This window comes from Oncorhynchus keta, chromosome 15 (assembly GCF_023373465.1).
Source record: "Oncorhynchus keta strain PuntledgeMale-10-30-2019 chromosome 15, Oket_V2, whole genome shotgun sequence".
NCBI classification, from domain to species: Eukaryota; Metazoa; Chordata; class Actinopteri; order Salmoniformes; family Salmonidae; genus Oncorhynchus; species Oncorhynchus keta.
In genome coordinates, this window is record NC_068435.1 from 19,224,831 (window position 1) to 19,251,947 (window position 27,117).

At 42.9% G+C, this 27,117-nt stretch overlaps 1 protein-coding gene across 5 annotated transcripts in view; it reads right to left on the reverse strand.

Annotated features, from left to right (window-relative positions):
- Positions 1 to 15,778, reverse strand: part of xrn1 (5'-3' exoribonuclease 1) — a 69,831-nt gene extending 54,053 nt beyond the window's left edge. For 3 of the 5 annotated variants that reach the window (XM_052463567.1, XM_052463569.1, XM_052463566.1), the window contains exons 1-10: positions 15,374 to 15,777; positions 14,122 to 14,354; positions 13,917 to 14,014; positions 13,543 to 13,652; positions 5,511 to 5,621; positions 4,342 to 4,427; positions 2,864 to 2,951; positions 2,483 to 2,651; positions 344 to 411; positions 60 to 197 (exon numbers count right to left, since the gene is read on the reverse strand). In XM_052463567.1, coding sequence (XP_052319527.1) covers positions 60 to 197; positions 344 to 411; positions 2,483 to 2,651; positions 2,864 to 2,951; positions 4,342 to 4,427; positions 5,511 to 5,621; positions 13,543 to 13,652; positions 13,917 to 14,014; positions 14,122 to 14,354; positions 15,374 to 15,448 — 1,176 coding nt within the window. In that variant the 5' untranslated portion in view covers positions 15,449 to 15,777. Of the gene's footprint in view, positions 1 to 59; positions 198 to 343; positions 412 to 2,482; positions 2,652 to 2,863; positions 2,952 to 4,341; positions 4,428 to 5,510; positions 5,622 to 13,542; positions 13,653 to 13,916; positions 14,015 to 14,121; positions 14,355 to 15,373 lie in introns of all 5 variants that reach the window. The other 2 variants (XM_052463568.1, XM_052463570.1) reach the window with 1 other exon arrangement.
- Between the last annotated feature and the right edge of the window lie 11,339 nt (positions 15,779 to 27,117).

The window sequence follows — 27,117 nt, forward strand, 5'->3', positions numbered from 1 at the left end:
CATACATGCATTTGTAGAATATGTGTGTGTGTGTGTGTGTGTGTGTAGTCATGTCTCACCGGGTCTTTCTTCCTGGAATCCTTGCAGTGAGCCTCCTCTGCTGCCAGCCCTGCTGCCTCGTTCAAGTACTTGTTCCCCACCTTACTCTCAAACCACTTCAGATCCACAAACACCTCATTGAAGTGCTCCCTGTCAAACTAAGGGAGAGGTAGAGAGGGAAGACAAAGAGAGAAAGGGTAGCGAGAGATTGCGAAACAAATGTGAGAAAGAGTGTGAGACTGACAATCAGAAATGCATGGTAATTTTAAAAATTACACTGATAGTGGATGCTGGTCTCTCTTACCTCTGACAGTTTCTCTAGGTACTTCTCAAAGTTACCCAGGTTCAGGTGACCATTCTCATTCAGGTATCCTGATGATGAGAAGAGACAACGAAGTTGATTGCTTATTACTCACTATACTATCAGTAAAATGTTATACACAGTTTAACTCAGTATCGGGTGTGTATTTTACCTGTCTGTGTCTCTGTGTGTGTGTGTGTGTGTGTGTGTGTGTGTGTGTGTGTGTGTGTGTGTGTCTGTGTCTGTGTGTCTGTCTGTCTGTCTGTCTGTCTGTCTGTCTGTCTGTCTGTCTGTGTCTGTCTGTCTGTCTGTCTGTGTCTGTCTGTGTCTGTGTCTGTGTCTGTGTCTGTGTCTGTGTCTGTGTCTGTGTCTGTGTCTGTGTCTGTGTCTGTGTCTGTGTCTGTGTCTGTGTCTGTGTCTGTGTCTGTGTCTGTGTCTGTGTGTGCTGTCCTCGACTCCAAATAAATCTTGATTGACCGAAAAGTCTTCTTTCAACCAATCGAGTCTCCTACATTTTTAAAAGGTCTATTTTTCCCATACATGGACACACCATGTGTGTCGTAATAACATCAACTATATGCACTGAACTTGCCTGACACTTTAAGCCACACATGTAAAACTCATTCCACGGAGGGTCGAGTGTCTGAGGGTTTTTGCTCCTCCCTTGTACTTGATTGATGAATTAAGGTCCCTGATTAGTAAGGAACTCCTCTCAGCTGGTTGTCTAGGTCTTAATTGAAAGGAAAAAGCTATAGACACTAGGCCCTCCATGGAATGAGTTGACACCCCTACTTTAAAAGCACTGTTTGATGAAATGAGACACCAAAGCCTCAAGAGGGAGCACCAGATCAAATAAAAATGTTTTTACAAAGTCTATTGTCTGTACTCGACCATCCTCCTTGTGGCCTTAGCAGATTCTGCCATTACTCTCCTGAAGTTGAAGGTAATTGGTTACACTAGGGGTCTGTAACCTTCATGTGCAATGCCAACCTATCTTACCATTTCTACCGATCTGCGTGCCAGTTATGGTTTTCATGTGCATATTTTCGTGGAACAGTTTCATTTGATTTAGAATAACAGCTTCCTATCTCAATCATTGTCATGTGGTTAAATCAAAATTCTATCTAAATGAAAATACAAATCTAAAAGTAACTTCTATTGGCATTGCCAACCTTGTACAAACAGCCTATATAAAGCCCCACATTTTTTTTTACATTGCAGCCTGCAGGTAGAAAACATCCTGATAAAAAATAAGTGTCCTATAAACCACGTTGGCTACACATGGCCTGTCTGCAAAGACCTTGTAACAATGTATCAACGGTGTCCTGCCTGTAGCTTGCACTAGCCAACTACAAATATTCTGGGCCCTCAGGACAGACACGGCTGTAGGCCATGAGCAAGGGATAAGAAGTCATCAGGTTGGCCTATTTTATGACATTTCCAATGGTTCAGAGCATGACATTTTTCTTTTTCACACCAAGTGGTTATCTAAAGGGAGAGAGCTGGAAAGACTTTTCAAATACATACTGAAACTATTGTCATTCTCAATGGATGAAAAAAACAGACTTTGTGTCCTTGCTGTTTGAGGTGAAGAAAAATGTACTTTGAGAAGCTCCACGGCTCATAAGTGGTGGGGATTAAAGAGAATCAGAAATACTGTCAGATCCCCAAATGGGCACATTTATAAGCCTAAATTTGCTAGCAGGACAGGTAGCCTAGGCCTACTTCTGTGGGTAATCAGGTGCGCGTAGATAATCAGGTGTACTACTGTAGATAAAAAAAAATGATGTGGAATTGACAGACTAACAATCAAAGGGGAAACTATTCACACAATGAAGCTATGAAACAATGAATGTGCAGGAATTGGCGGGAGAGAGTGCATTCTGGAGAGAGATGTTCATTGTGCATCTTAGTTACACTCCTCTTCTTCTTAGACTGCAGCAACCACACGGCCTCCGCAATGAATTAGTCCACTGAGACAGGCGCGAATCAGAAAGCTGTCTTGTGTGCCATAAATATATATATTTGCGACTGCTCGACTAAAAAAAAATCTTGGTCAACCAACAGCCTTTTGACCAAACAATAAACCAGTCGACTAAATGTGGTCAGCCCTAATTTATGAGCTTGTCCATGTGTTCTCACCTCCTAGTGTTGGTAGCACACTGATGTAGGTGCGGTAGAGAAGAGGTAGGGCGTCGTGGTTTATGTGAAGATGAGGAAGATGAGGGATGAAGTCATTCCCAACAAGAAAGCCCATCAGGATCCAGTCATCTATGATTCGCTCCAGGTCGTACTCAAATGAGATCTTATTCTGTCAAACAACGAATCAAAAGAGATCTTATTGAGAAACAACCAACAGGATGAGATCTTACTGTAAGGAACAACCAATCATATGACCTTATTGTTATTCAAACCATTCATAGAGAACTGATAGTGTGAATTGATTACTTCTAGGGGAGTTTATTTTGCATCTACTATATTGGTCACACTCCAGCAAGATTTGAATGTATGAATGTGTCTTACCTTAACTTCAGAGAACTCGTAGTCTATGTACTCCCTAAATAGTGACAGGTGCAGTAGGTGGAAGGTTGTCTCCTCTGGAGCAGTTATTCTACAGGAGGACAATACATACTGATTACTAGGGATGGCATTGGAAATAATACCGAACAAAAATAGAAAAACGCAACAAGTGTTGCTCCCAGGTTTGATGAGCTGAAATAAAAGATCCCAGAAATAGTTCCATACGCACAAAAACCTATTTCTCTAAAATGTACGGAAATGTGTTCACATTCCTGTTAGTGAACATTTCTCCTTTGCCAAGATAATCCATCCACCTGACGGGTGTGGCATATTAAGAAGCTGATTAAACAGCATGATCATTACACATGTTCACCTTGTGATGGGGACAATAAAAGACCACTCTAAAATTAGCAGTTTTGTCACAACACAATGCCACAGATGCCTCAAGTTGAGGTAGTGTGCAATTGGCATGCTGACAGCAGGAATATCCACCAAAACTGTTGCCAGATCATTTCTATACCATAAGCTGCCTTCAATGTTGTTTTAAAGAATTTGGCAGTACATCCAACCGGCCTCACAACCGCAGACCATGTGTAACCACTCCAGCCCAGGACCTCCACATCCTGCTTCTTCACCTGTGGGATCGTCTGAGACCAGTCACTCTGAGTATGTCTGTCTGTAATGAAGCCCCTTTGTGGGGAGAAACTCATTCTGATTGGCTGGGCCTGGCTCCCAAGCGGGTGCACCCCATCCATTCATGTGAAATACATATTTCAAAGCCACTTATATTGGTCGCATACACATGTTTAGCAAATGTTATTGCAGGTGTAGCGAAATGTTCCTTGCGCCAACAGTGCATTAATGTCTAACAATACACACATCTAAAAAGTAAAAAGAATGGAATTCAGAAATATAGAATGTAAGAGATAACATTTTAAAAGTTGCTTAGTAGCCTTGTTATGAACTATAACTCTTTTTGGTGCATGTTGCGTTTATAATTTTGTTCAGTATATTTCACTATTAAAATAATATCAAGACATTTCAGTTTTCCGGATAGTCAATTCTATTTTTAAAAAAAGGTACATACATAATATTATCATTTAAAAATGTCTTTATACTCTCTTGAACAATCAGAATGATGCAAATTCTGAGGGCAGAGGAAAGCTACCACACCAGCAGACATGCTGCTATTCTCCGGTAGTTCTCCGGTAGTTTTAGGCTAACAGCAACAGTGAAAGAGAAGTCTGATAGAACTAAATATCTTTCTGGTGAATGTTTTGCATTGATCCGTGTCAGGTCTTGAGGAACCCCGTTATGTGTGTGCATGCCTGTAATTGCAATTTCTCCAAAAAATGAACAAAAAAGTAATTGAATAGTAACGTCCGTTCAGATTTTCGAATAAGTGCCCATCGTTATACCTCTGTCTTACACACACACACACACACACACACACACACACACACACACACACACACACACACCTTTTCTGGTTTTTCTTCCCTCCAAAGCGGACCTCTTCTCTGAGTAGGGAGAAGTGTGGCTCATGGCTCGTCAGACCTAACATCATCTGTAGGAGAGGAGTGAGAGATATCATAGTTAACACAACAGACCTTCCATCACCTGTAGGAGAGGAGTGAGAGATATCATAGTTAACACAACAGACCTTCCATCATCTGTAGGAGAGGAGTGAGAGATATCATAGTTACACAACAGACCTTACATCACCTGTAGGAGAGGAGTGAGAGATATCATAGTTACACAACAGACCTTACATCACCTGTAGGAGAGGAGTGAGAGATATCATAGTTACACAACAGACCTTCCATCACCTGTAGGAGAGGAGTGAGAGATATCATAGTTACACAACAGACCTTCCATCACCTGTAGGAGAGGAGTGAGAGATATCATAGTTACACAACAGACCTTCCATCACCTGTAGGAGAGGAGTGAGAGATATCATAGTTACACAATAGACCTTCCATCACCTGTAGGAGAGGAGTGAGAGATATCATAGTTACACAACAGACCTTACATCACCTGTAGGAGAGGAGTGAGAGATATCATAGTTACACAACAGACCTTACATCACCTGTAGGAGAGGAGTGAGAGATATCATAGTTACACAACAGACCTTCCATCACCTGTAGGAGAGGAGTGAGAGATATCATAGTTACACAATAGACCTTACATCACCTGTAGGAGAGGAGTGAGAGATATCATTGTTACACAACAGACCTTCCATCACCTGTAGGAGAGGAGTGAGAGATATCATAGTTACACAATAGACCTTACATCACCTGTAGGAGAGGAGTGAGAGATATCATAGTTACACAATAGACCTTACATCACCTGTAGGAGAGGAGTGAGAGATATCATAGTTACACAATAGACCTTACATCACCTGTAGGAGAGGAGTGAGAGATATCATAGTTACACAATAGACCTTACATCACCTGTAGGAGAGGAGTGAGAGATATCATAGTTAACACAACAGACCTTACATCACAGCATACCAGAGTTTGTGTAAATAGTAAGAGAACTGTAAAAAACTGACACTAAAATTACCAGAGACATACATATCACACACCCTCCCTGATACACATCTGTGCCATCTCTCTTACACAAACACACACACACACACACCACCCACCAGGTCAGCGTCCAGGCCATAGAGACAGTGGCGTGTGTTTGGGTCGTGGTCAGGCTTGGTGTTTTCCCAGCGGATAAACTCCATGATCTTATGTTCTCCTTCTCCTGGAGTCTGACAGGGAAACAGGCTTACAGTATTACCATCTGACAGGGAAACAGGCTTACAGTATTACCGTCTGACAGGGAAACACGCTTACAGTATTACCGTCTGACAGGGAAACAGGCTTACAGTATTACCGTCTGACAGGGAAACAGGCTTACAGTATTACCGTCTGACAGGGAAACAGGCTTACAGTATTACCGTCTGACAGGGAAACAGGCTTACAGTATTACCGTCTGACAGGGAAACGGGCTTACAGTATTACCGTCTGACAGGGAAACAGGCTTACAGTATTACCGTCTGACAGGGAAACACGCTTACAGTATTACCGTCTGACAGGGAAACACGCTTACAGTATTACCGTCTGACAGGGAAACGGGCTTACAGTATTACCGTCTGACAGGGAAACGGGCTTACAGTATTACCGTCTGACAGGGAAACAGGCTTACAGTATTACCGTCTGACAGGGAAACAGGCTTACAGTATTACCGTCTGACAGGGAAACAGGCTTACAGTATTACCGTCTGACAGGGAAACAGGCTTACAGTATTACCGTCTGACAGGGAAACGGGCTTACAGTATTACCGTCTGACAGGGAAACAGGCTTACAGTATTACCGTCTGACAGGAAACACGCTTACAGTATTACCGTCTGACAGGGAAACACGCTTACAGTATTACCGTCTGACAGGGAAACGGGCTTACAGTATTACCGTCTGACAGGGAAACAGTATTACCGTTGACAGGGAAACAGGCTTACAGTATTACCGTCTGACAGGGAAACAGGCTTACAGTATTACCGTCTGACAGGGAAACAGTTAGGGCCATTGAGGTGACCGTATTACCGTCTGACAGGGAAACAGTTAGGGTCGTTGACGTGACCGTATTACCGTCTGACAGGGAAACAGTTAGGGTCGTTGAGGTGACCGTATTACCGTCTGACAGGGAAACAGTTAGGGTCGTTGAGGTGACCGTATTACTGTCTGACAGGGAAACGGTTAGGGTCGTTGAGGTGACCGTATTACTGTCTGACAGGGAAACAGTTAGGGCTGTTGAGGTGACCGTATTACTGTCTGACAGGGAAACAGTTAGGGTCGTTGAGGTGACCGTATTACCGTTAGAGAGAAACAGCGTTACAGTTAGGGCCGTTGAGGTGACCGTATTACCGTTAGAGAGAAACAGCGTTACAGTTAGGGCTGTTGAGGTGACCGTATTACCGTTAGAGAGAAACAGCGTTACAGTTAGGGCCGTTGAGGTGACCGTATTACCGTCTGACAGGGAAACAGTTAGGGCCGTTGAGGTGACAGTATTACCGTCTGACAGGGAAACAGTTAGGGCCGTTGAGGTGACCGTATTACCGTCTGACAGGGAAACAGTTAGGGCTGTTGAGGTGACCGTATTACCGTTAGAGAGAAACAGAGTTACAGTTAGGGCCGTTGAGGTGACCGTATTACCGTCTGACAGGGAAACAGTTAGGGCCGTTGAGGTGACCGTATTACCGTCTGAGAGAGAAACAGCGTTACAGTTAGGGCCGTTGAGGTGACCGTATTACCGTCTGAGAGAGAAACGGTTAGGGCCGTTGAGGTGACCGTATTACCGTCTGAGAGAAACAGCGTTACAGTTAAGGCCATTGAGGTGACAGTATTACCGTCTGACAGGGAAACAGTTAGGGCCGTTGAGGTGACCGTATTACCGTCTGACAGGGAAACAGTTAGGGCCGTTGAGGTGAGAGTATTACCGTCTGAGAGAAACAGCGTTACAGTTAGGGCCGTTGAGGTGACCGTATTACCGTCTGACAGGGAAACAGTTAGGGTCGTTGACGTGACCGTATTACCGTCTGACAGGGAAACAGTTAGGGTCGTTGAGGTGACCGTATTACCGTCTGACAGGGAAACAGTTAGGGTCGTTGAGGTGACAGTATTACCGTCTGACAGGGAAACAGGATTACAGTATTACCGTCTGACAGGGAAACAGGCTTACAGTATTACCGTCTGACAGGGAAACAGGCTTACAGTATTACCGTCTGACAGGGAAACGGGCTTACAGTATTACCGTCTGACAGGGAAACAGGCTTACAGTATTACCGTCTGACAGGGAAACGGGCTTACAGTATTACCGTCTGACAGGGAAACAGGCTTACAGTATTACCGTCTGACAGGGAAACAGTTAGGGCCATTGAGGTGACCGTATTACCGTCTGACAGGGAAACAGTTAGGGCCATTGAGGTGACCGTATTACCGTCTGACAGGGAAACAGTTACGGTCGTTGACTTGACAGTATTACCGTCTGACAGGGAAACAGGATTACAGTATTACCGTCTGACAGGGAAACAGGCTTACAGTATTACCGTCTGACAGGGAAACAGGCTTACAGTATTACCGTCTGACAGGGAAACAGGCTTACAGTATTACCGTCTGACAGGGAAACAGGCTTACAGTATTACCGTCTGACAGGGAAACGGGCTTACAGTATTACCGTCTGACAGGGAAACAGGCTTACAGTATTACCGTCTGACAGGGAAACAGTTAGGGCCATTGAGGTGACCGTATTACCGTCTGACAGGGAAACAGTTAGGGTCGTTGACGTGACCGTATTACCGTCTGACAGGGAAACAGTTAGGGTCGTTGACGTGACCGTATTACCGTCTGACAGGGAAACAGTTAGGGTCGTTGAGGTGACCGTATTACCGTCTGACAGGGAAACAGTTAGGGTCGTTGAGGTGACAGTATTACCGTTAGAGAGAAACAGTTAGGGCCATTGAGGTGACCGTATTACCGTCCGAGAGAGAAACAGCGTTACAGTTAGGGCTGTTGAGGTGACCGTATTACCGTCTGAGAGAAACAGTTAGGGCCGTTGAGGTGACAGTATTACCGTTAGAGAGAAACAGTTAGGGCCATTGAGGTGACTGTATTACCGTCTGAGAGAAACAGCGTTACAGTTAGGGCCGTTGAGGTGACCGTATTACCGTCTGACAGGGAAACAGCGTTACAGTTAGGGCTGTTGAGGTGACCGTATTACCGTCTGAGAGAAACAGCGTTACAGTTAGGGTCGTTGAGGTGACCGTATTACCGTTAGAGAGAAACAGCGTTACAGTTAGGGCTGTTGAGGTGACCGTATTACCGTTAGAGAGAGAAACAGCGTTACAGATAGGGCCGCTGAGGTGACCGTATTACCGTCTGAGAGAAACAGAGTTACAGTTAGGGCCGCTGAGGTGACCGTATTACCGTCTGAGAGAGAAACAGTTAGGGCCATTGAGGTGACCGTATTACCGTCTGAGAGAGAAACAGTTACGGCCGTTGAGGTGACTGTATTACCGTCTGAGAGAGAAACAGCGTTACAGTTAGGGCTGTTGAGGTGAACGTATTACCGCGACACTGGTAGTCATGAGTCATGACCACAGTCAAATTCAATGTGACTGTTGAGTCATGGTAATCTCCTCCTATGCACTCTGGACATAGTACCAACTCACTAACGATCATCAGGTCAGCCTGGTCGTCAGGGCTCCCGTGTCCCTCTAACAGCAATGTAAATGCAATCGAATAATCACATCAAACATCATCAAAACAGTATCGTGCTTTTAAGGTCTTCGTCATTCACAATTAAAGTTGCCAAATAACTCTAAAGCTAGCATATACAGTGCATTCAGCAATTATTCAGACCTTGACTTTTTCCACATTGTTACATTACCGCCTTGTTCTAAAATGGATTAAATAGTCCCGTCCCCCCGTCCCCATCAACCTACACACAATACTCCATAATGAAAAAGCAAATACAGGTTTAGAAATGTTTGCTAATTTATTAAAAATAAAACACTGAAATATCATATTCACATAAGTATTCAGACCCTTCACTCAGCACTTTGTTGAAGCACCTTTGGCAGTGATTACACCCTCAAACCTTCTTGGGTATGACGCTACAAGCTTGGCACACCTGTATTTGAGGAGTTTCTCCCACTCTTCTCTACAGATCATCTCAAGCTCTGTCAGGTTGGATAGGGAGCGTCGCTGCACAGCTATTTTCAGGTCTCTCCAGAGATGTCAAATCAAATCAAATTTTATTTGTCACATACACATGGTTAGCAGATGTTAATGCGAGTGTAGCGAAATGCTTGTGCTATTAGTTCCGACAATGCAGTAATAACCAACAAGTAATCTAACTAACAATTCCAATACTACTACCTTATACACACAAGTGTAAGGGGATAAAGAATATGTACATAAAGATACATGAATGAGTGATGATACAGAGCGGCATAGGCAAGATACAGTAGATAGTATCGAGTACAGTATATACATATGAGATGAGTATGTAAACAAAGTGGCATAGTTAAAGTGGCTAGAGATACATGTATTACATAAAGATGCAGTCGATGATATAGAGTACAGTATACACGTATGCATATGAGATGAATAATGTAGGGTAAGTAACATTATATAAGGTAGCATTGTTTAAAGTGGCTAGTGATATATTTTACATCATTTTACATCAATTCCCATTATTAAAGTGGCTGGAGTTGAGTCAGTGTGTTGGCAGCAGCCACTCAATGTTAGTGGTGGCTGTTTAACAGTCTGATGGCCTTGAGATAGAAGCTGTTTTTCAGTCTCTCGGTCCCTGCTTTGATGCACCTGTACTGACCTCGCCTTCTGGATGATAGCGGGGTGAACAGGCAGTGGCTCGAGTGGTTGTTGTCCTTGATGATCTTTATGGCCTTCCTGTGACATCGGGTGGTGTAGGTGTCCTGGAGGGCAGCTAGTTTGCCCCCGGTGATGCGTTGTGCAGACCTCACTACCCTCTGGAGAGCCTTACTGTTGTGGGCAGAGCAGTTGCCGTACCAGGCGGTGATACAGCCCGCCAGGATGCTCTCGATTGTGCATCTGTAGAAGTTTGTGAGTGCTTTTGGTGACAAGCCAAATTTCTTCAGCCTCCTGAGGTTGAAGAGGTGCTGCTGCGCCTTCTTCACGATGCCGTCTGTGTGGGTGGACCAATTCAGTTTGTCTGTGATGTGTACGCCGAGGAACTTAAAACTTACTACCCTCTCCACTACTGTTCCATCGATGTGGATAGGGGGGTGTTCCCTCTGCTGTTTCCTGAAGTCCACAATCATCTTCTTAGTTTTATTGATGTTGAGTGTGAGGTTATTTTCCTGACACCACACTCCGAGGGCCCTCACCTCCTCCCTGTAGGCCGTCTCATCGTTGTTGGTAATTAAGCCTACCACTGTTGTGTCGTCCGCAAACTTGATGATTGAGTTGGAGGCGTGCGTGGCCACGCAGTCGTGGGTGAACAGGGAGTACAGGAAAGGGCTCAGAACGCACCCTCTTGGGGCCCCAGTGTTGAGGATCAGCGGGGTGGAGATGTTGTTCCTTACCCTCACCACCTGGGGGCAGCCCGTCAGGAAGTCCAGTACCCAGTTGCACAGGGCGGGGTCGAGACCCAGGGTCTCGAGCTTGATGACGACCTTGGAGGGTACTATGGTGTTAAATGCCGAGCTGTAGTCGATGAACAGCATTCTCACATAGGTATTCCTCTTGTCCAGATGGGTTAGGGCAGTGTGCAGTGTGGTTGAGATTGCATCGTCTGTGGATCTATTCGGGCGGTAAGCATATTGGAGTGGGTCTAGGGTGTCAGGTAGGGTGGAGGTGATATGGTCCTTGACTAGTCTCTCAAAGCACTTCATGATGACGGAAGTGAGTGCTACGGGGCGGTAGTCGTTTAGCTCAGTTACCTTAGCTTTTTTGGGAACAGGAACAATGGTGGCCCTCTTGAAGCATGTGGGAACAGCAGACTGGGATAGGGATTGATGGAATATGTCCGTAAACACACCAGCCAGCTGGTCTGCGCATGCTCTGAGGGCGCGGCTGGGGATGCCGTCTGGGCCTGCAGCCTTGCGAGGGTTAACACGTTTAAATGTTTTCCTCACATCGGCTGCAGTGAAGGAGAGTCCGCATGTTTTGGTTGCGGGCCGTGTCAGTGGCACTGTATATGTTTGATCGGGTTCATGTCCGGGCTCTGGCTGAGCCACTCAAGGACATTCAGAGGCTTGTCCCAAAGCCATTCCTGCGTCGTCTTGGCTGTGTGCTTAGGGTCGTTGTCCTGATGGAAGGTGAACCTTCGCCCCAGTCTGAGGTCCTGAGAGCGCTGGAGCAGGTTTTCATCAAGGATCGCTCTGTACTTTGCTCTGTTCATCTTTCCCTCGACCCTGACTAGTCTTCCAGTTCCTGCCGCTGAAAAACAACCCCACAGCATGATGCTGCGACCACCGTGCTTTACCATAGGGATGGTGCCAGGTTTCCTCCAGACGTGACGTAATGTGCCTTTTACAGAGGAGTGGCTTCCGTCTGGCCACTCTACCATAAAGGCCTGATTTCTGGAGTGCTGCAGAGATGATGGTCCTTCAGGAAGGTTCTCCCATCTCCAAGGAACTCTGGAGCTATGTCAGTGACCATCGGGTTCTTGGTCACCTCCCTGACCAAGGCCCTTCTCCCCCGATTGCTCAGTTTGGCCAGCTCTTGGAAGTGTCTTGGTGGTTCTAAAAATGATTCTATTTAAGAATGATGGAGGCCACTGCATTCTTTGGGACTGACCTGGCCACTGCGTTCTCTGAGGTGCTGACCTGTTGCACCCTCGACAACTACTAGGATTATTATTATTTGACCATGCTGGTCATCTATGAACATTTGAACATCTTGGCCATGTTCTGTTATAATCTCCACCCGGCACAGCCAGAAGAGGACTGGCCACCCCTCATTGCTTGGTTCCGCTCTCGGTTTCTTCCTAGGTTTTGGCCTTTCTAGGGAGCGTGCTAGCCACCGTGCTTCTACACCTGCATTGCTTGCTGTTTGGGGTTTTAGGCTGGGTTTCTGTACAGCACTTTGAGATATCAGCTGAAGTAAGAAGGGCTATATAAATACATTTGATTTTGATTTGAATTCCTTGAATCTCATGGCTTGATTTTTGCTCTGACATGCACTGTCAACTGCAGGACCTTATATAGAGAGGTGTGCCTTTCCAAATCATGTCCAATCAATTAAATTTACCACAGGTGGACACCAAGTTGTAGAGGCATCTCAAGGATGATCGATGGAAACAGGATGCACCTGAGCTCAATGTCGAGTCTCATAGCAAAGGGCCTGAATACTTATGTAAATAATGTATTTCTTTCTAAAAATGTGCTAACATTTCTAAAAAACTGTTTTCACTTTGCCATTATGGGGTATGTGTGTAGATTGATGAGGGAAAACATTTAATTCATTTTGGAATATGGCTGTAACATAACAAAATGTGGAAAAAGGAAAGGGGTCTGTTTCAAATTATCACGTTTATGCTCAACATAGCCACTTCATATGCGCACTTCATATGCAATTACATGGAAAAATATGCTTTCTATTTTATTCAATATCTATTAATTAATCTTCTTACTATAAAATCATATAATGGCATGGGACTTGTAAGCATATCTTGTTTGCTAGATGAACAAGCCTACATCCTATGGCATGGCACATAGTCAGATAACATACAGCAGGCCAACTAATATTATATTCTTCTGAAATACATTTCCTTCATGTTATAGTGTTTTTTTTACACCTGCCTAAAATAATGGATTTACTGTGATGATGTACATTCAATTGATTTATTAGACTTTTTAAAATGTTGATGTTTTCAAAGGCATGCATCAGCAGCTTGTATGTGTGGAGGCCTAGAGATGCTAAATGTGTTTGTTAATTAACGGTAAATTACAGTGAAACCGGCAGTCTTTTGCATGACAATAACCAGCTGACAAAATGTCATGTCCGCCACAGCCCTAGTTACAGTCAGTCACCGAGTAAAACAGAAGTCGCACGCACACTATGAAACATTTGTGGGGAAATCTGGGAAATGTGCAACAGAAACACACACTGACAGACATGCATGCACACAAAGCCCCCAGCCCTCACCTCGTGTCCAGAAAGGTAGACGTTAACTCCTTTCCAGGCATTGTCTGTGGACAGTTTACTGTTGACAAAGTACTTGAGCTGCTCCTGTAACCTGGCCATGAAGTCCGTCCCTACAGGAGAGATATGATGGGTCGTATTCATTAGGCACCAAACGGAAGAAAACAGACCAAAACTGGGAGGGACTACCGGAACTTAATAATAAGAAAAGCTTAATTTCCTTCTCTGTTGGAGAACATTTTGCTATGGTGTGCCCTAATGAATACAAACACCTTCATTCATGACACCTACATCCTAAAACCTAGGATTTGGATGAAGGTATGAGCTGACAGATAGATAGGTGGAGAAGTGGATGGATTGTGTAGTAGGCTACATACCAGGTGTGATGCAGTTCGAGTCAAAGCGGGCCTCAGAGGGTAGGACCTCTCCTTTCTCTAGGGCCTTCTTTATCTTGTCCTCTGCTTCTTTGGCCGACCTTTACAAGAAACATGTTAATGAAGATGTGTGATCTATCACTATGCCACTCTGTCACAGATACAGCACATAAAGTTCAAATGAATTTATTATAATCATGATCATTACCTGAATCTCCTGCCTCTCTGCTGGTTCATCTTGGCCCGAGGAGCCACCCCATCCACGGCCATGAAGAACACCTTCCTGGGCTTGATGATCCTGAACAGCACCTCCAGATAGTGGAAGATGTCTGCAAAGATCTTCTCCTCCGAGATACGGAAGTGGACGTCCTCGTCATTGGGGTGGGAGCACTGGTGGATGATGCCATTCATATCCAGGTAGAGGTTGTCAAACTCCGGAATCTGGAGAAGAGGGGGGAAAGGTGGATGTTGGAGTAGTATGTCTATTAACCTATAGCAAGTGGATAATAGCATCAAGCCTTGAATAATGGTGGAAGTGTATTTATCAGTTGAGGATAAAAACTATCTAGTGGGATTAACTGGAAACAGTTGGAAGAAGTGCATTATTATTTAGGAAACATTAACATGCAGAGTTAACACGCTTGTAGCTAAACCACAGCACGACTCAGGGCAGAGGGTCACAGAGTCATTCTGTGGCCTGGGGTCAACATTCCACTCCCCAATGCATATTGCATACCTACCAATCAGTAATGTAAATTACTTAGATACAAATACTTTAAAGTGCTACTTCGGTACTATTTTTGGGTATGTGTACTTTACTATTTATATTTTTGACAACATTTTCCAGACACCCAAAAGTACTCGTTACATTAATTGAACGCTCAGGCAGGACATCAATATGGTCCAATTCACGCAACTATTAATATAATGCGTACTTTTCCCACCACTGATGGCGATACATTTGGGACCTGGCAGTGATCTCGACAGTGTTACATCAGGTCGACGACTGCAATGTGTTATTCAGAAAATGTTTCTATTTAGCTACTTGACAAACGTAAAGTGTAGCTAGCTAACATAGGTTTTTTTCACACACGGTAGACTTATTGTTATGATAATCTAAACGGAGCTGGTAGTAGTAACATAAACTGGCAGGCTAAATAAGTACCTAGAGGGAAATGTCGCTCTGGATAAGAGCGTCTGCTAAATGACTTAAATGTAAATGGAGTCAAACACGAAATTGGTTGGTAAATATTGGTTGGCTAACTAGCTATAGCTATGTTTATATTTACAATAAAATGTTGGGTTATGTATTACCATAATAATCATATCAGTAGCGAGTGCAGCAGAGTGGAAACAGCAATACGTGGATATGAACCCGTTATAGGCCTGCTATATTTCGCTTGATAGCTAGCTGCAACAGTAACGTTATTAATAAGCAAAGTAGAATATCGATATCATACCTGATGTTCCTTGACAACTTCACTCAGGCAAGGGTATCGCTCTGAAATCCATCGATAGAATTTCGGCACTCCCATCTTGACCACAAACTCTTCCCTTTGAGCTAAATGTATACAATTTCAACGGTATAAGAGATGTGTAAAGTTACATGAGAAGTTGTGTTTGCTACAGGGTCCGGGATTTTGTTTCTGTAGCAGCTACGCTAACTAGCTGGCTGTAACTGTCCAGCCAGTAAAACAGTCCGGGTGGAATCAATGACGTAACAACCAGAAAGCAAGCTCTCAAACACAAATTGTTAAATGTACTGTGTGATCAAATAGATATCATGTTTCAAATATTAATAAAACACGATTTAAACGTATAAATAACAAATCTAGGCTTGTTTTTCTTTTAATATGGTACTTTCATTCTTGTGCAATCATTTATTTGTTCCCGGCGATACACGCAGTTGGTAATTACTGGTTCCACGTCAGCACAAAGAAGCGGGACCAATGACGAACAACACAACATGCAACAATTTCAAAGATTTTACTGAGCTACAGTTCATATAAGGAAATCAGTCAATTGAAATGCATTAGGCCCTAATCTATGGATTCCACATGACTGTGAATACAGATGTGCATCTGTTTGTCAAAGATACCTTAAAAAAATAACAGGTAAGGGCGTGGATCATATAACCATTCAGCATCTGGTGTAACCACCATTTGCCTCATGCAGTGACGACACATCTCCTTCTCATAGAGTTGATCAGGCTATTGTGGCCTGTGGAATGTTTTCCCACTCCTCCTCAATGGCTGTGTGAAATTGCTGGATATTGGCGGGAACTGGAACACGTGGTCGTATGCGTAAATAAAGAGCATCCCAAACGTGCTCAATGGGTTACATTTCTGGTGAGTATGCAGGCCATTGTCAGATTCCAGTTATTGTGTACAGATCCTTGCGACATGGGCCATGCATGCATTCAAATTGCCATCGATTAAAATGAAATTGTGTTCATTGTCCATAGCTTATGCCTGCCCATACTATAACCCCACCATGGGGCACTCTGTTCACAACATTGACATCAGCAAACCGTTCGTCCACACAACGCCATCTGTTGAAAATGGGATTAATCTGGGAAGAGCACACTTCTCCAGCGTGCCAGTGGCCATCGAAGGTGAGCGTTTGCCCACTGAAGTCAGTTATGACGCAGTCAGGTCAAGACCCTGGTGAGGACGATGAGCACACAGATTAGCTTCCCTGATACTAGTTTCTGACAGTTTGTGCAGAAATTATTTGGTTGTACAAACCCACAGTTTCATCAGATGTCCCGGTAGTTGGTCTCAGACGATCCCGCATGGTTACACTTTGTCTGCAGTTGTGAGGTCGGTTGGACGTACTGCCAAATTGTCTAAAACGACCTTGTGGCTTATGGTAGAGAAATTAACATTAATTTGGCAACAGCTCTGGTGGACATTCCTGCAGTCAGCATGGTAATTGCACACTCCCTCAAAATTTGAGACAATCTTGCATTGTCTTGTGTGACACAACTTCACATTTTAGAGTGGCTTTTTATTGTCCCCAGCACAAGGTACACCTGTGTAATTGTCATGCTGTTTAATCAGCTTCTTGATATGTCACACCTGTCAGGTGGATAGATTATCTTGGCAAATTAGAAATGCTCACTAACAGGGATGTAAATACATTTGTGTACAACGTTTTAGAGAAACAAGCTTTTTTAGCATTTTGGAAAATTTCTGGGATCTTTTATTTTAACTCATGAAACATGGGACCACCAATGCATGTTGCATTTCTATTTTTGTTGAAAATATTTACCCTCACCTCTCTCACCCATTGAAGTTACACTGTTTTCACAAAGCTGGCCAACCTACAAAGCTTGTTGACATGACGGTGAGGAACAATGCAAACAATAAGGCTCTGGCAATTTCTTCCACTGTTTAAAAAATGGCCATTGTTTTAAAAAAATCCATTGTATTTCAGGAAAAGCATTCAAGCGATGATATGTAGAATGCCTCTAGAAATTGCTCCAGCCAGCATTTCAAGTAGGCTTACCCTACTGAGCTCTTTCATGTACTTCAGATTGTGAAAATAATCAAGGGTGGGTTATCAAATCATGTTGTTTTCTTTTATTGTTTTGGAACCCTAACCAAATTGACCTTTTGAGTTCATCGGAGCGTATGAAAATCCTTAGATCACTGTGGTAAATTCAGAATCTAGATTTTTGCAATGAAAGATGACTTCTGTATATTTTAGAACCAGTAGAAAAGTAATAAACAGGTAGCCTTTCCTGCAGTCTAATGACCCAATTGCCCTCTAGTGGCCTGATGTGATACAGCCTGGATTCGAACCAGGTACTATAGTGACGCCTCTTGCACTGAGATGCAGTGCCTTAGACCTGCGCAATTGTTATATTTCAGTCTTCTGTGATGTACAGTACCAGTCAAAAGTTGTCACACCTACTCTTTCAAGGGTTTTTCTTTATTTTTACTATGTTCTACATTGTAGAATAATAGTGAAGACATCAAAACTACGAAATAACACATATAGAATCATGTTGTAACCAAAAAGGTGTTAAACAAGTATATATTATATTTTTTTGATTCTTCAAAGTTTTTGCCTTGATGACAGCTTGGTGCACTCTTGGCATTCTCTCAACCAGCTTCATGAGGTAGTCACCTGGAATGCATTTCAATTAACAGGTGTGCCTTGTCATAAGTTAATATGTGGAATTTCTTTCTTTCTTAATGCGTTTCAGCCAATCAGTTGTGTTGTGACAAGGAAGGGGTGGTATACAGAAGATAGCCCTATTTGGTAGAAGGACCAGGGAGAAACAGGGACCAGAGAGTTGGACGGACTAGGGAACATATATTGTTGAATTACAATGCCCATACCCCAAAATGTGTATTTGCAGTTTCCACCATATCAAGGAGGAGTGAACATACATGTTGAGTGGGAAGACAGGAAATGCGAACGCAACCAAGGTATTTTGGTCACCAGACCTATAACGACAGAGGGCTTCCCAGATGCAGACACAGGAGGCAGATGGTTCGAGCCTCTGATATTTATTAAAATACAATGTGCAGGCAATAGGCAGGTCGAGGAAGTGCATTAACCAAGTCAGAGTCCGAAAGGTACAGGGGGGTAGGCGGGCTCGAGGTCAGGTAAAGCTGAATGGTCAGGCAGGCGGGCTCAGTGTCAGGGCAGGCAGAACAGGTCGGAACCGGGAGGGCTAGAAAAAAGAGACTAGGAATACCACGCTCGTAGGCTTGACAAGACAAACTGGCAACAGACCAGGAGACAAGCACAAAGACAGGTGAAAGGGTGTGACCACACTGCTGTGTAGTGACCAGTTGACATCAGAAGTATATTGGGAAAGGAGCTTTGGGTTTTAGAGAACCTGATAGCCTTTTCCTGGACAAGGTGTTTCTGTGACGTTCTGAGGATAGTGGACGATGGAGCCAAGGACACCTGCCGGGAGGAAAAAGAAACGCACACAAACACACATTTTATCAAGACGTAAAACATACCGTAGACATATAAACACAGTTAACTACTGGTGTTTACCTCAGTCACGCAACAGTCACTATGCCAAAATGGGAAATGTGAGATATGAGAGATGAGACAACAGTAAGAAGATGTGAACACAAACCCATGCACCCAACAGGTGGTAGGAGACACAGGAGGCTGCTGAGGGGAGGACAGCTCATAATAATGGCCGGAACGGAGTAAATGGAATCAAACACCTGGAAACCATATGTTTGATGTTTTTGATACTATTCCACTCCAGTCATTAACACAAGCCTGTTCTCTCCAATTAAGGTACCAGCAACCTCCTGTGGTAGGAGACAGTTATAACCACTCAGCACTACAGCAGTGTAGGGTTCAAGTGTCCATCATTCTCTCACTGTTGGTTCTGTCTACTTTTGCATTACTGTTCTGCTATAGTGGTCAATTTGGCCATTCCCATGATCTCTATTTCTATTGTGCAATGCAGATAGTGCATGAACATACACATCACTCGTGTGCTAATGGCATAAGTGACATAGACGTACAACTGGGACACAATCAAGATTTACCAAAACAGCTGCTCACTATGTTGCTTATCATGTTTGAACAGCATCTTTCTAATGTAGGAATGTCTAGGAAGCGTGGAATCCCAATCATTCACTGTCAGGATGAGGCCTTGCATTACATAGGTGATGACACCATACTCTGATCATGTTTACTACCCGCGGCCCCAGGAATCACACTTCTGACAAAAAGGGAACTACCCGTTTAAGACATACAGACACACCCACACCAGTAAGATAAACACACAGAGGCCAGTAGCATCAAAACATAAGGAAACTATTATAGAGGCTGTGTCCAGTCATGTTAATGTTTACAGGGTGTGGTTGAGGAAGCAACAAACCCATCTGTTAATATTTCATCTTCTATTAATCGTTCCATATTACTGTTAACCGAGAAACCGATGGGGAGAATGAGACTGAAGTGAAAACTGTCAGGATTTGGCCAGGGTTGTTCCGGTTTTTGGTCACTAGATGCCCCCATTGTGCCTTTTGACCTTTTGTTTTCCCTTGATCCCCATTATTATTTGCACCTGTGCCTCGTTTCCCCTGATTGTATTTAAACCCTTTGTTTTCCTCAGTTCTTTGCTCTGTGTTTGTATGTTAGCACCCAGCCCTAGTACTCTGTGAACTCTTGTTGATCCCGGTGGACTCTCTTGTGGAATTCAGTTTTTTATTCTTGTTTGTTTGTTTTTGAGTATCTTTTGAGGCTTTTTGTGCTATATCTTCCACCTTGTGGATTTACCTTTTTTGTCTTGGAGGATTACCTTTGTTCTTGTGGAATTCCTTTTGAGGTCGCAGTTGCAAATGAGAACCTGTTCTCAACTAGCCTACCTGGTTAAATAAAGGTGAAATAAATAAAAATAAAAAATAAAAGGTTGTGGATTTACATGTTTTCCTGAAGAACTTCACTTTTTACTTCATTAAATACACCGTCTCAAGTACTGCTGTGTCTGCCTCATCTTCTGGGTTCTGCCGACTATTCGTGGCTCAGTTGGTAAAGTGACTGTTTCTCACTCCGGAGACCCGGGTTCGTAACCGGGTCCTGACAGAAAACATTCTTACCTCCAGGGTGTCCTGAAACGTTGGGATCTAAAGAGAGCTGGAGAAACAAGACTCATTATCTACTGGCTCTGCTGTAATCCAGCTACAGTGCCTTCAGAAAGAATTAACATACCTTGACTTTTTTTTTTTGCATTTGGTTGTGTTAAATCCTGAATTTAAAATTCATAAAATTTAGATTTTTTGTCACTGGCCTACACACAATACCCCATACCCCATGGGTAAATGAGTTCAGGAGTAAACATTTGCTTAACCAGTTACATAGTAAGTTGCATGGACTCACTCTGTGATAACAATAAGCTTTGACAAAAACAACATTGTGCCAGGTGTGAGGGTCGTCACCAACCCAGAGGATTTGGTGATCTCACTCTCCGAGGCTGGCGAGAAAAAGGTCTTTAATCAGGACAACACCCGCAAGGCCGCCGGGTCCCAAGGTATTCAAAAGAGCACAGAACAGCTGGCATGCATATTTATGGTCATGGCTACCTCTCCTTGTCCCAGGCTGTAATCCCGTCATGTTTTAAGATGACCACCATCATTCTTGTCCACAAGAACTCAAAGGCTTCATGCCACAATGACTACCGCCCTGTAGCACTCACTTCTGTTGACGACATTGAATGTTCCTGAGTGGCCAAATTACAGGTTTGACTTAAAAATTGACTTTAACATATATGGCAAGACTTGAAAATGGCTGTATAGCAATGATCAACAATCAACTTGACAGAGCTTGAATAATTTTAAAAAGAACAATGTGAAAATATTGTACAATCCAGGTGTTTAAAGCTCTTAGAGACTTTTATTTTATACCTTTATTTGACTAGGCAAGTCAGTTAAGAACAAGTTCTTATTTTCAATGACGGCCTAGGAACAGTGGGTTAACTGCCTGTTCAGGGGCAGAACGACAGATTTGAACCTTGTCAGCTCGGGGATTTGAACTTGCAACCTTTCAGTTACTAGTCCAACACTCTAACCACTAGGCTACCCTTACCCAGAAAGACTCACAGCTGTAATCGCTGCCAAAGGTGCTTCTACAAAGTATTGACTCAGGGGTGTGAATACTTATGTAAATGAGATATTTCTGTATTTCATTGTCTTTTAAAAAATATTTTTAATAATTCTCCCCAATTTCATGGTATCCAATTGGTAGTTACAGTCTGGTCTCATTGCTGGTTGAGAGGCGAAGGTCGAGAGCCATGCGAAACACAACCCAACAAAGCCGCACTGCTTCTTCCGCTTAACCCAGAAGCCAGCCACACCAATGTGTCACTGTTCACCTGGAGACCGTGTCAGCGTGCATGCGCCTGGCTCACCACAGGAGTTGCTAGAGCGCGATGGTACAAGGACATCCCTGCCGGCCAAACCCGGACAATGCTGGGCCAATTGTGCCCCATGGGTCTCCCAGTCATGGCCGGCTGCGACAGAGCCTGGACTCGAACCAGGATCTCTAGTGGCACAGCTAGCACTGCAATAAAGTGCCTTAAACCATTCAACCACTGCCCCACCCCGGAGGACCTGTATTTAATTTTCAATACATTTGCAACAATTTCTAAAAACATGTTTTCACTTTGTTATTATGGGGTATTGTGTGCAGATGAATTAAACCTGAATTCAGGCTGTACCACAACAAAACGTGGAATAAGTCAAGGGGTGTCAATACATTCTAAAAGGTACATGTTGTCATGGGGGAGGTTGTATGTACACAATTACTTTTATACAGCACAATAATGTTACCATCAAAGATCCAAAGTCACATGTAGAATTGTACATAAAAGTATAAAGTACATAAACATGTAATTACATGCAATAACCTTTCTCCATAACTGTCACTTTGATCTATAATGTGTTGTTTAAATACAGATTATGAAAGCCATTCTGTAAATACCCCAGATTGGTTCTTTAAAGATCAGGGGGGACAACAAGCGATGAACCAGTATGGTATGCCTTATAATGTCGCTCACCTTGTTGTTTAAAGATGAGGAAGCTTGTGGTAACCAGGGCAACAAAGGCCAGGCCTGCTAGCAAAGAAGCAAGGGCAGCCAGCATGGACATCCCTCCTTGAAAACACAACAGGAATTCACCTGCTTCATAACTAGTTAAACAAGGGACTAAAGAAAGGGAACAATCTGTGGATTTTGTGGCGTGTAGGCCTGAGGGTGTTTGACTTGTTATGCCTTTTGTTACACCCAACACAAGCTTCACATATACAGTGTATAGGCATGTTATTATTACTCTTTATTTTTATTCGTTATTCACTGTGTATTTATTCTAGAGGTGGTACCAAGTCAATATTATTTGAGTCACAAGCAGGTCTCAACTCACAAGGTCCAAGTCTTTAGTTGAGTCCCAAGTAGAACGGTTCGAGTCAAGTCCAAGTCGTGCATTCAGAGAGCGAGTCGAGTCGAGTCATAAGTTTTGCAAGTCAAGTCTCTATGCAAGTAAAATAAATCTATACACGCAATGCCTTGTTCAACTACAAATAGAGGCCTTGGGACTATAAGGTTCTATCTGACATTTTAGTCAGAAATGAGTCACATATAATAGATCTTTAGATGGTTCTTCACATGTTTGTAAAGTTATATATATTTTTAAATAGATTTTAAGTGAAAATAATTAACAGCTAAAAAGTTGCATAAACCCATTTGAACTTGGCGCTAGAAGGTTCTCCATCTCCCTCTAAGTATGGTCTAGGCTCGTCTGCCAGTAATAATGGCACACAAGCAAAAAGAACAACTGTCAGAATTCTTAAAGTAAATGATGTCACATCGTTGTTGACAGTAATGACAGTAATTTGTCTAATGATCAAAATGCATTTCTTAATGTATTTGATGATGTGTTCTGACTCTATTTTGGTAAAACAGCGTTATTCTACCATTTATGTATGACTCTTTTTTTTAACTGAACATGTCTAATTCAGAAGTGTCAGACAGAATATTATCTGCTATTGCACCACACTAAAAAAAAGTGGCTCAGGATTTTGATACTCTGCACTTTATGTACCTTTTAAGGTGAGGACTTTAATGTGTTATGAAAAAAAGTATTCACTACAAACCCCAGCGCAACTGTAGATAGTCACTAGGCACCACTCCAAAGGACCTCTGGCTCACACCAAGGCTCGAACCCAGGACCTCTGCCTTGCTAGCAACTGTCCTCCTGAAGCATCTTACCAGTTGACGCTAAGCCTAAGTTCCACACATCTCCATGCACTACACACTGCCTTCTAATCTATACACTACTCTTTCAATGTACACTGTAAACATAGTGTCACCAAGTAGGCCCCCCTGTGACATTACCTCCAGTGGTGATGGGCTCAGAATGTGTGAGCTCCTTCATCAGTTTGGCACAGCTCTCATGGAGTTGAATCCTCTCCAGCCTCGTGCGCTCAGTGTCCTGGTCCCAAAGGTGTTTGAGCGCTAGGGCCTGTGGTACCTCAGCTGTCCAGGTGTCTGTGTTTCGGTCCAGAGTCAGGAAGTCATTCCCGTCAACCAGGAGCCGGTCAGTCAAATGCACTACTCGTAATCCGTCCAGTTTGATTTCATGCACACGCAGGTACTGGTAAGTATGCTTTTCTGGTCATGGATGGGAAAAAAGGAAAGGAATGGTTAAGAATGAATGTAACCTTGTCAGTCAAGGAGGTAGATTTGTCCCAGCATGGGCAATAAGTGTCAGGTCTCAGGTACCTGCCATTGTGCCCTTGAGGTTGTGCAACTGTGCTCTCAAAAGGTTTGGTTTGTGTACTGTATGGGTGTGTTTCAGTAAGTTCATATAGTTATGCATTAGGCCTACTTGTCATGGTGTTGCTGACATTTTCTTCTATCTCAAACGCCTGTTGAAAAGACTCGCTGTAGTTGCCCAACAATACAGCACGGAGAATGACGTTGACGTCTTTCTCGCAGCTGGAGAGAGCAGCTCCGTTGATCAATACCTGCTCGACCTCACCGACCACTCCCGACCGCTGGAACTGAATGACCATGTCTACAACAAAACATATTAAAAAGCAAACATTTATAGACTATGCATTTGTTATGAACACCCTTATATCCACAACAGTCATAATAGTGGAGAATGTTGTGGTAAAATGAACATATTGGACAATAAATTAATGGAAAAGTGAGCAACGGAAGCATTTTGCTTCCGAAACGGAATTGGAAATGCAAATGGGAAAATTATAAATCAATATCATGTCTGCAATTCCTTTGCCTAAATGGGTAAGCATTGTTTTGTGACACAATTTCATGATTGAGTATGCATATTGTCTGCCAATTTGATAAATAAATAACAAAGTGTGTTTGATATTTCATTTCCATGGTACCATCCAGTACAACACTGACACATTAAAAAGAATCTAACAGAAATGCTTAAATGACAATCATTTTTGCCGTTTGATTTCCTTAATGTGATAGCATGAATTGTGACAAAAAATAAAATGAACTCTGAACTGGCAATTGCAAATGCTTTTCCATAATCTGTGTGGTTTAAATGTAAATATAGTACTTGGAATGCTATGTCCATATACAGTATGTATCTTCCTCTATTGTAAAGGTGGATCTTTTCAAACATCATGACTCTACGGTTACAAACATAACTAGAGCACAGATGAAATGTGTAGAGTTCAGTCTATTTGTGTCTGACTCATTGTCCCACAGCTGAACACAAGAGGGAAGATAGAGGAAGTTGCACACACTATCAAACCCCAGTATACAGTACATAGGCTACTGTGTGTGTGTGCAGTGGTGGATAAAGTACCCAAATGTCATACTTGAGTTAAAGTAAATATACCTTAATAGAAAATGAATCAAGTAAAAGTAAGTCACCCAGTTAAATACTACTTGAGTGGAAGTCTAAAAGTATTTGATTTTAAATATTAAGGATCATAAGTAAATGGAATTTCTGAAATATTCATAAGTATCAAAAGTAAAAGTGTAAATCATTGTCACACCCTGACCAATATTAGGCAAACCAGACTGCACAATTTTCTTGTTTTTATTTTATTTTAAGGGTAGTCATGGGCACACTCCAACACTCAGACATAATTTACAAATTAAGCATTTGTGTTTAGTGAGTCTGCCAGATCACAGGCAGTAGGGATGATCAGAGATGTTCTCCTGAATAGAGTGTGAATTTGACCATGTTCCTGCCCTGCTTAACATTAAAAATGTAACAAGTACTTTTGGGTGTCAGGGAAAATGTATGGAGTAAAAAGTACATATTTTCTTTAGAATGTAGTGAAGTAAAAGTTGTCAAAAATATTAATAGTAAAGTACAGATACCCCCAAGAACTACTTAAGTAGTACTTTACACCACTGTGTGTGTGTGTGTTAAGACAACAACAGGGAATTGCATTGTATTTTGTTCCTACAAAGCATTTCCTGCAATATAAAGAAAACTAAATAGGTCAAGGAGGCAGCACCTGGCATGAAGAAGTGGTCAAAGAGCATGCTGTTATCTCCATGTACTAACTAGAGCATATTATGGTACACATGTGATGCACAGGGAGTATATCAAAGAATGATCCCTCACATGCTCTAGATAGTTTTACCACTGTGTGCTTCAGACAGCACACCACTGGGTCGGGAGGGTTGTTGTCCCACTCTCCAGTAGTAGTGTCTGAAGAGATCTTTTCCTATAAAGTTTGGCACACAATGGAACGGAATACTGTTGGGTGTAAAGATCTGTGTCAAGATAATAAGAACAGCAGTGTATTGGTCTCACTCTGTGTACTTTACATCAAGTGGAAAACCAGCCAGCCAGACAGGAAGCGACTTTATAAACATTGCCTGAGAGAGAGAGAGCCTTCTCATGCTTTGTTGATTTAAAAAAAGCTTTGGACTGAATTTGGCATGAGGGTCTGCTATACAAATTGATGGAAAGTGGTGTCAGGGGAAAAACATACAACATTATGAAATCCATGTACACAAACAAGTGTGTGTGAAAAAATGCCAAACAACACACACATTTCTTTCCACAGGGCTGTGTGGTGAGACAAGGATGCAACTTAAGCCCCGCCCTCTTCAACATATACATCAACAGATTGGCGAGGGTACTAGAACAGGCTGCAGCACCCGGCCTCTCCCTACTAGAATCTGAAGTCAAAGGTCTACTGTTTGCTGATGATCTGGTGCTTTTGTCACCAACCACAGAAGGCCTACAGCAGCATCTAAATAATCTGCACAGATTCTGACAGTAAATCTCAGTAAGACAGAAATACTGAAGGTTCAAAAAAGGTCCAGATAACAAGATAATAAATACAAATTCCATCTAGACACTGTTGCCCTAGAGCACACCAACAATTAGACATACCTCGGCCTACACATCAGCGCCACATGTAACTTCCACAAAGCTGTGAACGATCTGAGAGGCAAGGCAAGATGGGCCTTCTATGCCATCAAAAGGAACATAAAATTAGACATACCAATTAGGATCTGGCTAAAAATACTTGAATCAGTTATAGAACCCATTGCCCTTTGTGGTTGTGAGGTCTGGGGTCCGCTCACCAACCAAAAATTCAAAATGAGACTGCATGCAGAATTTGGCAAAAATATCCTCTGTGTACAACGTAAAACACTAAATAATGCATGCAGAGCAGTATTAGGCCGATACCCACTAATGATCAAAATCCA